We start from the raw sequence: 11,635 nt of genomic DNA on the forward strand, positions 1-11,635 counted from the left end.
AAAGTCCTCATATTTCATCTTGTTCGGATTAGACCGATCTCACGACATCTTGCGAAAGATAACGCTTAGGCTAAACTGCTAACTCCGGTTTTAGTGCACGAGCTTCTCCTAAATGACTGGAACCGTTAGCATAGCATGGGTTTATGAAGAGTCAACAATCATTTGAGCGATGAGTATATGTCGACGAGCACTCTCAAGCTGATGAGTGATGAGTATGTACTGTATATGCCGAATGACTGAGAGGTGTGGAGCCAATGAGATTCCATGCAGAACACCACAGCCATGTACCGAGTGACTTGGGGAAGTCGGTTGCTCACTAGACTTTGAGATAATCACAGCTCCACAATGTTCCCACATACCTTGTCTTGGCCCCCATCGAGATGACTTTTACTCACTCCGACTCGATCATGTTCTTACTCTCTTTTGTTAGGAGGAACGCTGATGATGTGATCGATACACCTTTTCACCTTTGGTACCGGTGCCTGAATGAGTTGATTGCTGCGGGGTGTCCCATTAAGCAGTGTGTGTGTTGTGTGTGTGTTTGTGTGGATTTGATTCGAGTGTAGTTGTTTTGGTCTGAACCCAAAAAGTCCAGGCCCGCGTCGGACCGAGTCACTCAATATATTCACGTGACATGATGATCCGCAGGTTTGGAGCTATGCTCTATACTACTAGCAAAGCCATCATTCTCTCCTTCATCAACACCTTGTTGCTTCTTGACATCATCCATACATACATGCTCACCAGTACATCAACAATGACAAGCTTGCGATTCATACAATCTCACAATCAGCAAGATCGAAATCACCACGACATGTTCTACCGACATTGAGTTTCCACTTTTCAACCGAATTCTCAGTCGGTGACTTAGAATTATAATCAAACATAGTACAAATCCATCGCATCATCATCATCACTTTGAACGCACTTGACGACCAACATCAACCAACGAACCAAGGGACGAGAAAGATCATATATATCTCACCGAAAAAGTTAAAAGCGTAAACTCTATCAAGGAACGGAATCACGCACTTTGAACCGAGACATCCACTAGCAAGGAAAATTTTACAGAGTCGTCAGTCATCTCTCTAGCTGACGTGCTCTTGGAAAGCGAATCTTTGGGGAGTGGAGATCATCAACTTTTTAATCTCTGCTTGATAAAGTTATAGAGTTTGGTCATTGTTCTGATCATTGGATTCCGGGTGATACCGTATCGGTCTAATAGTAACATCAAAGGAAAAGGACAGACGGTTCAAAGGAAGTCAACGCCACTACCACAACAACAACAACATAGCATCATACCCATCACACTGCTTTCATCAGCATCACCACCATCCACATCGGTCTACCAGTACCGTAACCGAGTGGATTCAAGCTGTATACTAAAACATCACTATTCAGTCGCCTTTCTTGCATCTAGCTGTGAACAATATCAGACTAACACGGCACCATGGCAACAACAATCCGCCCATCACCGATACATACTCCCCCGACATCCTCCCCTCCTACACCTCCTACAAACTACCCCACCTTCCCTCGACTTTCTTCCCCATCGATCAACAGAAATGCCTCGACATCGTCGTCGCGGTCCACAGCTACCACCTCCTCTACATCCTCGTTACAAGCGGCACCGATGAGACCGCCGCCTATCGAAACTTCCACCGCAGCTACCAGTCGATCTCAACTACCTAGTCGCGCAGAGAGTGGTACGGAAAGTGAGACGGGATATTCGAGTAGAAGGGGATATGGAGGACCAGAACTAGGTTCAGTAGGTGGAAGAGGATGGGGTAGGAACGGACCTAGATCAGGTAGAATGACACCTTCGCATATCGTCACCTCCCCATCACACTCTCCCCCTGGCGCGGCCTCTCACGTCAATAGGCCTTCGACCTCTGGATCGGTCACTACCATCTCACCCACTACACCTCGCGCACCAAGATATCACGGTAATTCACAAGACCCAACGTCGCCTGGTCCGTTGAGAGTGACAATATCGCTCGATCCGATGGATACACTGGATCACGATCATCGTTCCAGCACTCCACCATCCCACGCCTCGTCGCCTGTTAGAGGCAGAGAGGGACATCTGACTGCGCCATCATCCCCGACTGATCCTCCTCGAGCACCGGGTCTGGTGAATGGTAAACCAAGAACTCTGAGTGTAGATGCTGGACCGAGTTTCGCTAACGGGCGGAGAAGTGGATCAGCAGATAGGGATAGGGAAAGGAGACAGAGCCAGGTCTCGACTCACTCTCATTCCGGCTCGGGTCAGCTGAAGAAGCCTAGTATAAGGGATTTCGTATTGGGTGAAGAACTGGGACAGGGCAGTTACAGTACGGTGAGTGGGGTTGTTCTCAAGTTCCAGATCATGAGTAGTGATCAAGCTTCAAATCGTCGCTGATTTTCCCCTACTCCGTCATAGGTTTACGCCGCAACTGCCGCTTCATCCTCCTCTTCCAACCATTCCCCTACATCCGCCAAACTCCCTCGAAAATACGCTATCAAGATAATCAACCAGCATCATCTCGTGCAAGAGAAGAAAGTGAAATATGCGATGATTGAACGAGATGCTTTGGTTCGCTTGTCTACACCACGACAGTCCACTTCGCCTACTACGGCCAGAGGTCATCGAAGAGGACTATCAGGCTCTTCATCAGGTGGATATGGCCCTTCACCCGCCGCAGCCAGTAAACGGAAGTCTATAGCTAGTATCGGAAGTTCCGCTGGCACGGCTAGGAAAGACTCGGGTGCGACTGTCGTTCCGAGCAACAATAGAGATAGGTTATCAATTGTTACTACGGATAGCGGTTTGTCTACCTCCCCTCTATCGAGTACCGCACCTCTTTCGCCGGTCATGAAGACCTTAGCAGGCAGAAGACCATCCAGGACGATGGAGCAACATCCTGATGTGGTGCCGGAGCAGAGTGAGGTTTTGACAAATGATGTATCGGATACTGGAAGATCGAGACCGCCTTCTCCGGTGAAAGAGGAACCTTCGAACTTGTATTCCACACCCAATCAAAGGACCGCAACCAAAGTGGACGATCACCCTCTACCTCCTCCCTCGACTGGGTACTCTACTCCCGATGTTCAAGGTAGTCCTAGTATTGGGTATGAACAACACTCGGCACGTTCGACAAGAGAACATAGAGGTCAGACACCCAAGAAACGAAGACAGTCCTTGGCTCCGTCTGAGAGATCCGTTAAATCTAGTGGGGGTAGGGCTGGTCAAGCTCATCCTGGGGTGATCAGACTTCATTCAACGTTTAACGATAGTACCTCGCTTTGTGAGTTTTTACGTGTCTACGGATCAGGCCTCATACTGATAGCCTAAGCAGACTTCGTGCTTGACATGGCTAGTAACGGAGAGTTGGCGACTTACATACGGAAGGTGAGTCAACCTGTCATTTAGGTAAAAATGCAACTGCTAATATCTCGTGTGTCAGTTCGGCTCCCTCGATATGACATCCGCCAAATACTACGCTGCCCAGCTGATCGATACAATCGAGTTCATGCATGAGAAGGGTGTGGTGCACCGTGATCTCAAGCCGGAGAAGTGAGTGTGCGAGTCGATCAATTCTGTGACGTACTTTGACGCTCCTTCAGCATCCTGCTCGACGACGATATGAGAATCAAGATTACCGATTTCGGTTCTGCCAAACTCATGAACAAGGAGGAAGAACCGGTAGATGATGCCAAGAAGAGATCTTTTGTCGGTTCGGCTGACTTTGTCAGTCCTGAAGTTTTGAGGAACGAACCTGCTACTGCAGCGTGAGTCGATCGACTCACTCAATTCATGAGTTGTTCAAATCGAGCTGATCAATGTTTGTACAGCTCGGACATTTGGGCCTTTGGCTGTATCTTGTACCAATTCTTGGCCGGGAAAACACCTTTCCGAGGTGCGACAGATTATCTCACTTTCCAGAAGATCCTGAAACGCGAGATGGAATTTCCAGATGGGTTTGACGAGGACGCAAAGGCTTTGGTTGACTTGGTACTGGTGAGTTAGATTATAAGCATTCAGACATGCATGCTGACGTGGATACAGAATCTTGAACCCGCTCAACGACCATCCGTACACGATATCAAATCCCACCCTTTCTTCGCTCTTACGGACTTTTCCACAATCTGGACTGTCCCGGCTCCAGAGATGGCTACCGGCCTTACACAACCAGTAGCTACGCTCGCCACCGTCGCTCCAGATTCCGATCTATGGGCGGTCTTTGACGACGAAGTATCTGACGGAGGGTTCGAGTATGATCGTGATGAAGAGGGCGAGCAGGAGCAGGAGGGTGAACGTGAAGAATCAGTAGATCATTCCATGGAACCAAGATTCGATCGACACGCCGCTGCTCACGCCGTTAGGAATGTCGATCATCCTCATAAATCCGTGATTTACTCTCCAACCGATGGACCCCATATCGATATCGCCGAACAGTTGGATCCACCCAAACCATCGTATTTCAACCATGGTAATAAGGATGAGCGGAAGTCCCGAGGCTGGTCCCATGGAAGTTCAAGTTCAGGCGGGAACAGATCCGCCCTGACGGGATGGCTCGAATCGATGAGAATAGGTAATCACCATTCGCCAGCTGGGATCAGATCCAACAGGACTAGTCGGACCAGTGTCAGATCAGAGGAAATGAGGATCATGATGGGTAGTCAGACCTCTTCGAGCGGGAATACTCCCGTGTCTCAGCATCCCCCGGTTAAGAGATTGAATCTGAGTAATGGGGATGATAGTAAATGGTGAGCTATATCATATCCGACTATGTTCATCTAGCTGACGGGTAATACAGGTCATCCCTGTTATTGTCGAACGAACGGATCGTTTTCTCCTCGCCTATCCATGCAAGAACATCTTCACCCTCCCTACACCTCCCCTCGTTCCTCATGCCAGCGTCCAAAAAACGATACCTCATCCTCACGGATTTCCCAAGGCTCATCACAGTCAAGGATGATACCTCCTCCCCAACGACCACACACGGCCATGCCCATACTCCCTCGTCGTCCTCTGCCGGAGAGGTTGACAATGGAAGTATGAGAGTCAAGGGGGAATGTGTTTTTGTGGTTAGACCGTCTAACGCTACGCACCATTCTGCTCAGTCCAATGGAAGTACCATCAACCAAGGTACGAGCGGGGTATCGAACAAGGTTGTTGATGTGCAGGAGAAGGGTGCAAAGGGTTTTGTCGTTCAGACTGTGAGTGTGTTACTCAGATTAATTAAAGGATAGTAGGCTGATATGAAGGATTGTGGGTGTAGGCCGGTACGACTTATATGTATACTGCTGATTCGGCGGAACTGAAGGAGCAGTGGTTGGCGGCTATCAAACGGGTGACAGGCGTGTAGCGATCAAAGAGCGTTCTTCAAACTGCGTGACAAATTCTCATCTTTTCATTTTATCAAGGTTGACACATTGGACAGTTGCATCTTCACATCATAAATGATACTTCGTAGCAGGATTGGATGTTAATTATATTGTATGTAGAATATATCAATACACGTCATATGCATTTGATACACAGTCAGGAATATTTTTATTGATCGGATGCCTCAAGGAAGGGCACTTTGTTGTGTCCAGAAGGCGACCTGTTGGCAAAGGTAGCCGAACCAGAATGAAATGAAGACTCCACCCGAAACGAGATTTCACCTATAACGAGAACTGCCACCGCAACCTTATTTTCTCCACATGTGGCGTCCTGATTGTACAATAGCAATTCTCGTTAGGTGGAATCTCATCCCGGGGTGTGCATGTTATAAGATACAGTAATACATTGCATCCTGACCTTTCGTGAAGATAGTCGTCAACTTTAAACTTTGGGCCAATCCGCCACCCGACACATCGCATCCGTCTTCTTGATTCACAGTGCCACATTCACCCCTCATTCATCACATCACGAAGGATCTCTTCACAACCACTCAACACAGACACTTACCACGATGTAAGGAAGGGCAGAAGCATCCCTACATAATGCTCGACTCGTCCATAATGCTCCACTCATCTCTGAAAACCGGAGCGGTATATATACAACCCATCGAAATTTTTGACAGGGTACTGTGGCCGAGTGGTTAAGGCGCTGTGTTCAGGTGCGGATTGCTACCTCAGAACCGCAGTCTTCGGGCGCGGGTTCGAATCCCGTCGGTGCCAAAGCGATCTTTTTGGTCATTTTTGATGTTTCCCCCCTTCGAGAGCAAGATATGGCATTGACTCGGAAAACCCCCTTCCCCTTAAACAGCCCTTGTCTCTTGCCCAAGTTCGATCAAGTGTCGGACTGGTTCTTGCACCTACTGGGTCAGTCATAGAGTCTGGTCTCATGTCGGGATAGATAGAGGTATTTATCGGTGAGCGCGATATTTGGTTTTGTCGAAACGGATCAGGAAGATCAAGTCCCATTGCGAAAGAGCGCCAGTGCCACTTTCCAAACTTCGTTTCGATCCACTTCACTCAGAGCGGACATATAAGTCCCTCCACGCCATGATGAAGGCGACAGATATCATCGTTGGCACCTCGGGATTCGACCCCACGCCCGAAGACTGCGGTTCTGAGGTAGCAGTCCGCACCTGGACACAAGGAGGCCTGCGTCCTGAAAAGTGCCACTTTCGAGCGCCACTCGGCCACATCAACTGAATTAAGTTAGAACGTTGATCTGTCCCAGGTGTTGACCGTAATCTCTGGTTTACAGTCAGATCTGAAAATCGTATGACAGCCCAAGCATCTTCTCGCTCCTCAACGAAGGATGGCCGGGCCTGGTCTTCTCACCGTTTGACAGCATCGTGATCGAGCGAAAAGGGCATTGCCACAAGGCTTCGATGAGCCTGGCTTATGCGGGAAAATATGCCAGCAGTTCGTGTATCATGTCTGATCCGTTTGTTGCACCGAACAGACGGGACAGTATTGCGCACACCGTCACGTTCTGCTCGGGGCGCAGAGAAGACAGAAGGAATGGTCTGATATCTATCCTTACCATTTGTCGATTGGTCCGGAAACTACAGGGTTCATGCTTGATTAGCGTTTTGCCATCGACGATCCTCCGACTCAATTACATACGGATACGCCCATACAAGTATGCTGATTTCCTCCTTCCTTCTTCATCTTTATCACGTCTTTTCTACGAAAAATGCTCATCCAATACAACCTCTCTCATCTCGATACTGATAATTTAGAAACAATGGCAGCTCACCTCCTTGATTACCAAGGTGTTCAGATTAGTCTACCGGCCGACGCTGATGTCCATATCAAAGATACTCGAGAAGTCAAGAAGGCCGCTGGACATACACCTCCGCTATCATCGTCAAGTGCAGCTAATGATGCCTTGGTCAGATCCGAACGATCTGAAGTCCCCATGCAATCACCAGCACACTCAAAGACATAAGATATCAGTTATGATAATCTTTACCCTCAATTCGGGCACACACCGATCGTTTGGACTACAGTAATCCTGTTCTCGATCCAGGAGGAAGCTGGAAGCTGATGCGTCTTCTGCCGCTGAGGATGAGCATGTCGATTGATTGAATCTATCATCAGTACGCGGGTGACGAGATTCAATCAATGAGAAATCATGATGACTGGCTAGACCAAACACTGCCACTAACCTTCTGTCATATGATATTGAACACTCCATAAACCGATGCTGGCGAGATACATATACCTATACCTATACCCAACCAAATACAAATATACGACATCTATCTTCCATCGCGCCATCCCCTATCTCGTCTGTCTACGAATATCCCGTAGAGAAATGCATCTTATGTATCAATGGGTATATCATATTCGATTCACTCGCAGGGATGCAGTTAGAGAATCGCTAACCTATGAATCTCGCCACGCTTGAGGGACATGATACAAGTTACATATCTCGATATGATACGACGTCATACAACCAATCTACATACAAAACAACTCTAATAAATGTATGTAAATGCTATAATTATATATTTTTAAGCGTATCATCAAAAACGTTATTTCATTTACTACTCCCCCCTAACCTATCCTAAGTCTTCTTGCCCTTCTTCCTGGGCAGAACATTCCCATCAACCCTAACCTCCTTCTTCCCCCTCTTCCTCTTCCCTTGTCCCTGTCCCGTTCCCTTCCCGTTCCCTTCCATCCCCATCCCGTCCTCCATCTCCTCATCCTCCTCGCAGATTGTTCCGCCCAATTCCTCCGTCAACCCTATCTCATCCCAATTCAAACCCACCACTCCGCCCCAATCCTCCTCGTCCCCCTCCTCATCAATAATTTCCCCTTCCTCCATTTCCACCTCTTCGTCTTCTACGTGATGCACTCGCTTCTTGAACAATCCACTGATCCCTTCGAAATCCCTTCGACCAGGTGAATTAACAAGTAAGGAATTCCTGATTCTCGATAGATCTTGTCTACTATTCCCTCCAATTGTGGACGAACCAGTAGGTGTAGAAGGTACGTCGGGTAATTCCTGTGAGCGGTAAATGGGCGAATCAAAGGCGATATCGTCGAAATTCAATAACGGTGTCTCCCTCTCTTCTTCCTCCTCTTCCTCAGTATTTGCCCGTTTCCTCTTCCTGTTCTTGGGTTCGGGCCTGTACGTATCATCCAGGTCATCCCACAACCCACTCTTCTCATATCTCATCCTCTTCATCTTGACCTCTTTATCCGTATGGAAATACACCTGCATCGCTTCGCCTGCATCTTCACAACACAGGAAATCCAGCTCCTCCTCACAACGTTTCTTGTCGATCTTGGCGCCGATCCCAACTAACGGGGAGGGTCCATTATAATGTTCAAGGAGCAACTTCGTGTGGATCACCGAATGAGGGATATATTGCACAGGTAATTCTTGAGGCTTGATACCGGCCCTGAGTAGACTTTCCAAGGGACTCGACTCGTATTTTCTCGATGCGACCCATCCTCCCAGATCCATCTTTCTTGGATCTCCTATTATACCTATACCCCTCAGGTACTCAGGGGTGATGTACCGAGGCATACTTCCGTTCTTGACTTGGTTTCTCAGCCACTTCCATATATACGCTTCGACCAACGGAGGACACAATCTTCCATCTCGTTCTAATTGGGGTAATCGGAACTGAATATATTCTTCTCTCTCCCTAATTAACAACCCAACATGGGCATCTTCTCTATTCCTGTATTCCACTAAAGGGGTGGTAGAAGACATGGTCTTGGTCGATCCGTTCGACGTGATAACTCGTAGAGGGGTTGGCGAGGGTCGATTCGGTTGGATATAGTTGCTAACCGGGGAAGGGGAGGGGTTGGTACAACCACTTGTCGAAGGGGTGTTGAGCATACTCCTGACCGAAAGTCTACCGTGCGGATGTCGAATGACAGTTTCCGCTTCAGACGCAGAACCCATCTCGGATGATGATTGGGCAGAGGACTGTCGAGACATGGGGACGGGAGAATGAGACAGGTCAGATGACGAGTCGAGTGGAAGTGGTCCGATAGGTTGAACAGGTGGTGGAGGGGTAAAGTTGATGTCGATGTTGAAACCTGTTGGACCGATGGTAAAAGCGAAAGGTTGTTTGCCATTTGCGCCAGCTCGAGCATTCGCGTTAATCTGGGCGAGACTGGGTGCTTTGGGAGTTGGTTCACCATCCTCATCGCTACTATACCCCTCATCTTCGTCGGACGAAAGATCCGGCTCTTCGATCATTCTCTGAAGCGATCTCTCCTCGGGGGGTGCTACGAAAGATCGCGATTGTTGTATATTAGATGTGAACATGGGTATTGGCATGTTGAGCGAGTCATACTGTATACTCGGCCCATTAGGCGTCCAGAAGCTGACAGGTGGTGGTCTAGCTCGTGCCCTTCGGAGCGGTTGAAAATGGACTATCGCTTGTCTCGCATCTTCCGCGTTGGTACGGAATTTGAACGATGCACGAGGTTTTGTCTTCTTCTTCTTCATTTCCAAGAGTTGAGGTCGTTGATTGCGCACTTGCTCACGAGTGAGCTGAGCGAGGGGGTCTTGCGAGTAATGGTGGACTTGACCAGATACTACGAACATCTTTCTACATAACCACAATTCGTCTTCTAACGTCATAACGTCTAATCGATATCTAAGCCTCGCTTTGAGAATTTGACGCCAGTGTTTGACAATCGTGGGAGCAGCCGCTACGGCCATGTCGATCTCAGGGATAGGTCTTCGATTATCACCTTTATATCCAGTAAGACCATCCCCAAATGCACCTTTATGAGGTAGCGGTAAAATCGGGAAGGGTATACCAGCATCGGTGAGAGAGGTCGACCAAGCGATGATCATATTCCTCATATCTCGAAATCTTTCAGATGCCACAAAATGACTTCTACCATATTCCGCTGCCAATTCCTGTTGAAGAGCTGTATATTGACTCATGACCATTTCAGCTGAGCTCTGGATCGCCCATTGGGTCAGTGCGATACCCAGGTGTGGACTTGAAGAATTTTGCCATAACCTGACGCATTCTTGGAATTGGTAAAGGTGGAAAGCGTGGGGTAAGACTTGATCCCAATTAATACCTTGGAGGTCGGAGAAGTCGGAATCGTACCATTCTCTTTTACCTTTAGTGATAGTAGGTTTGGTCTTGAGGTGTTTGAGTCGTTCTTCGTGAGGCAATTCTACGAGAAATCGGAGTCGGTTGGTGAGTTGGATGACATGGAGGAGGGTGATTTCCATAGGCGTCATGACAAAGTTGACCCATCTCGAGTAACGAGCGAACATGAGTCGAAGGTATTGTTCGCTGTCCATGTGACCGAAACTGTCCTCGGAGAAGGCGTTGGCTTGGCACTGTGAGTCAATACATCAGCAAGCGAACTATATGTATAAGAGAGGATGTTACTCACGAAAAGCTCATGTAACGTCGGATTGCTGATTCTATCATCACCTTTTGTATAACCAGGTAGGTTCCTCCTCTGATGGGAGATACCGGCGTCTCGTAGCTTGTTTTGAAGAACAATGACGAGACTCTCTTGAATAGCAAGTTTGATAGCTATCGCTACCATGTACTTGGTTCGCCTATTCTGAGCTCGCTGAAGGAGGTTGACCCGATGACGATGCTGTTTCTCCGACTCTCGCATGCGTTCGAACCATTGTTTGGCACCGGCTTTGAGGTCAGCGGCGGGGCCGGCGATGATGCTGGTGTGAGATGATCGGATACCGAGGTAGAGGTCGAAGATGGCTTCGACTTCTTGCTAAGCGGGAAGTCAGTGGGTAGTTCTACACATAATAGATGCTGGACGACAGCGGATGGGGATGAAAGCGGATAGAGAAGACAGATCCACTGGAAATAAGAAGTGATACGAATACACCTGGCGTGAAAGAAGAGCGAGAGGAGCGAGACCGAGGACGATACCAAGTAGAAGTAGATGTTGCTCACCTGAAACTTGGCCTGTATCTTATCCAGCTGTTCCCTGACCTGCAGCTGACTATCGGCATCTACGATACTCCCGATATATTTCGAAACATCTACAAACTGATGTCGATCCGTCGCCGATTGGTCCACCTGACCACAAGAGGGACAAGCCCAATTCCCGCTGATATCGTCGAATGCGAGCGATGTGTATTCGTCCTCGCAGTATCTACACTTTGTCATGATTTCTCTGCAAATTGCGGTCCAGTCGATAAAGGGAAGGGAGAGGGAAAAGGGAAAGGGAGCGGAAGAGG

At 48.3% G+C, this 11,635-nt stretch overlaps 3 protein-coding genes and 1 non-coding gene across 4 annotated transcripts; 3 read left to right on the forward strand and 1 right to left on the reverse strand.

Annotated features, from left to right (window-relative positions):
• Nucleotides 1-1,450: 1,450 nt before the first annotated feature.
• I302_102405 (uncharacterized protein) lies at nucleotides 1,451-5,351 on the forward strand (the record flags this gene model as incomplete). The annotated part of the gene is made up of 9 exons (XM_019187780.1): nucleotides 1,451-2,338; nucleotides 2,423-3,287; nucleotides 3,339-3,391; nucleotides 3,447-3,556; nucleotides 3,607-3,771; nucleotides 3,835-4,000; nucleotides 4,049-4,749; nucleotides 4,800-5,202; nucleotides 5,265-5,351. The coding sequence occupies 9 exons, from the start codon at nucleotides 1,451-1,453 to the stop codon at nucleotides 5,349-5,351; spliced, it is 3,438 nt and encodes a 1,145-aa protein (XP_019050658.1).
• A 702-nt stretch (nucleotides 5,352-6,053) lies between these two features.
• I302_102406 lies at nucleotides 6,054-6,150 on the forward strand. The gene has a single exon. It is a non-coding gene; the product is annotated as a tRNA-Leu (tRNA).
• Nucleotides 6,151-7,171: 1,021 nt separating this feature from the next.
• Nucleotides 7,172-7,375, forward strand: I302_102407 (uncharacterized protein; the record flags this gene model as incomplete). The annotated part of the gene is made up of 1 exon (XM_065869476.1): nucleotides 7,172-7,375. The coding sequence occupies one exon, from the start codon at nucleotides 7,172-7,174 to the stop codon at nucleotides 7,373-7,375; it is 204 nt and encodes a 67-aa protein (XP_065725548.1).
• Nucleotides 7,376-7,996: 621 nt separating this feature from the next.
• Nucleotides 7,997-11,564, reverse strand: I302_102408 (uncharacterized protein; the record flags this gene model as incomplete). The annotated part of the gene is made up of 3 exons (XM_019187781.1): nucleotides 7,997-10,759; nucleotides 10,816-11,163; nucleotides 11,349-11,564. The coding sequence occupies 3 exons, from the start codon at nucleotides 11,562-11,564 to the stop codon at nucleotides 7,997-7,999; spliced, it is 3,327 nt and encodes a 1,108-aa protein (XP_019050659.1).
• Nucleotides 11,565-11,635: the final 71 nt, after the last annotated feature.

This window comes from Kwoniella bestiolae, chromosome 1 (genome assembly GCF_000512585.2).
Source record: "Kwoniella bestiolae CBS 10118 chromosome 1, complete sequence".
NCBI classification, from domain to species: domain Eukaryota; kingdom Fungi; phylum Basidiomycota; class Tremellomycetes; order Tremellales; family Cryptococcaceae; genus Kwoniella; species Kwoniella bestiolae.